The sequence below is a fragment of the Nanorana parkeri genome, unplaced genomic scaffold, assembly GCF_000935625.1.
Source record: "Nanorana parkeri isolate BGI_ZX_2015 unplaced genomic scaffold, ASM93562v1 scaffold416, whole genome shotgun sequence".
Classification (NCBI taxonomy): domain Eukaryota; kingdom Metazoa; phylum Chordata; class Amphibia; order Anura; family Dicroglossidae; genus Nanorana; species Nanorana parkeri.
Genome location: NW_017306684.1, coordinates 197,270 through 199,566, shown reverse-complemented (window position 1 = coordinate 199,566; position 2,297 = coordinate 197,270). Strand labels below are relative to the sequence as shown.

Genomic DNA, 2,297 nt, shown 5'->3' with positions numbered 1-2,297 from the left:
TGCCACAAGCAGTGGTATCTGTAGAGAGTATTGAATCATTCGAAAAGCATTTATTTGCCTTCCACAGAGACCGTAACATTCAGGGGTACGGGTACACCTAAAGCTAAGGCACAGGGACTCGTACACACACACATGCACAATCACACACAGACACACAGAGGCTGAACTTGATGGACCTGTGTCTTTATTCAACCTCTAATACTATGTAACTATGTAACTCCCGGGGCTCACATGGATCGTGTGTCTCCAGAATGATCTGTCTTCTGTTTGGGTCTCAGGCCATTGCAGTGTATGTTCATACTTTCTGTGACTCTATCCATCCACCATGTTGCTGGTCATCCTCTCATTCCTCTCATTCAAGCATAACTGTCTTTGTCAGAGCGGGCCCGGGTTTGGCCTTGGCAGGAGAGTTTTAGAGGCTATCGCAGGCCTACACTTTATACCTACAGATGTTTCTTTCTTGGTTTCGATAACATAATTCTCCTCCGGGACATCTTTTTACGAGTGTAACCATAGAAAACTTGTGTAATCTTCATGTATACTATTAGAAAAAGTGAAGGAGATGTTTATTTCTATCGTTACAGAGCGAAAGAACAGATGAATCTAAAAAACAAGACTCTAGTGACCGTGTTTAGGTTTTCTGGTCTATCTGATGATAAGGAACTTGCCCCATTCCTCTTCATGTTCTTTTCACTGGTTTACATGGTTACTATATGTGGAAATGTTGGGATTATGTCCATGGTTTACATCTCGCCCAGCCTCCACACTCCCATGTACTACTTCTTGAGCTACCTCTCTATGGTGGACATCTGCTACTCTTCAATCATTGCTCCTGAAATGTTGTCCGACCTCCTGTCTGAGAAGAAACTAATCACTTTCATGGCTTGCGCCTTCCAGTTCTACTTCTTTGCTGCAATGATAGGGACGGAGGTCCTTGTCCTGTCCATCATGGCGTATGACCGATATGTCGCGATCTGCCGCCCTCTCCATTATGTCTTAACAATGACTAAGAAGAAATGTCTCTATCTTGTCCTTTTTACCTTCTCCAGTGGATTTCTGCACTCAGTCGCACAGACCAGCAGTCTGTTCAGTCTTGAGTATTGTGACTCCAACCTCATAGACCACTTCTACTGCGACATCCCTCCACTGGTCAGGTTGTCCTGTTCCGACACCCGCACCTGCAACATCGTCACCCTTTTCTTTATGTGTCTTTTCAGCTTAAGTTCAATGACAATCATCCTGGTCTCCTACGCCCTCATCATCTCTTCCATCTTACGGATAAGCTCAGCGGCTGGCAGGAGAAAAGCTTTTAGCACCTGCTCCTCCCATCTCATGTGTGCGTCCATCTTCTATGCAACGATTTATCTCACTTACTTACCTTCATCTGGCATCACACTTAAGAAGCAAGACAAGGTGGCCTCTGTCTTCTACGCGGTGGTCACTCCAATGCTGAATCCTCTTATCTACAGCTTGAGAAACCAAGAGATGAAAAAGGTCATCATCCAACAAATGCAGAAGGTTCACAATAAACATACATGATCTATCCTATGATATATGTGATACCTATACCACTCAATCTCACCTGGTCTAAGATACAGGCCCGGTTCCCCCACAAGGCCACCGAGGCCCGGCCTCGGGGCGGCAGGGCGCAGAGGGGCGGCAGCGGTGTCCTTGTGTGGAAGTTGCCCTCTCTACATTCAGTCCTGCTTTGTACAAGCCGAGCTAAATGTAGAGTGAGGCAGACGATTTTTCCTTTACGTGTGAAATCGGCGATGTCGCCGAGATCACATGTAAACAGTGTGCAGCCTCCTCCCCCTCCCCCCTGCACTCACCTCTCTCCTTTGGTTCCGTCCTCCGGGCTCCGACGCCGAGTCTCTCACTGCAGTGAGCGGCCGGGTTAAAAGTAACCCTGCCGCTCCGTGTAGACTGTACACAGTGAGAGGGGGAGAGCTGTGCTGTGCTGCGCTGTGCTGCGCTGTGCCGTGCTGTGCTCTTCCCCCCTCACCTGTCACAGGAGTTCCCCCACAGTGTTGTGCTAGAACTCCTGTATTGTAGGTGGCAGGGTCAATAAAGAGAACCTGTCACCTCCAATTGCTATCACACAGGGGATTGTTTCCTGCTATGTGATAGCAATAAAGTTAGGTGGAAAAAAAATTACATTGATTAAAAAAAAAAAAAATGAAATAATTAAATAAAAAGGTGATTAAACAGTAAAAAATAATAATAAACAAGTTATTAAAAATAAGAAAATAATTATAAAAAATAAACAATAATAAGATAAAAAAATTATAACAAAG

The 2,297-nt window shown here is 45.3% G+C and overlaps 1 protein-coding gene across 1 annotated transcript in view; it reads left to right on the top strand.

The window, feature by feature from the left end:
* Nucleotides 1–597: 597 nt before the first annotated feature.
* The window catches only part of LOC108789752 (olfactory receptor 1019-like), a gene marked incomplete at its 3' end in the record, with an annotated part of 4,708 nt that continues 3,008 nt past the window's right edge, over nucleotides 598–2,297 (top strand). The window contains exon 1 of the mRNA XM_018559833.1: nucleotides 598–1,494. Within this exon, the coding sequence (XP_018415335.1) occupies nucleotides 598–1,494 (897 nt within the window). The remainder of the gene's footprint in view (nucleotides 1,495–2,297) is intronic.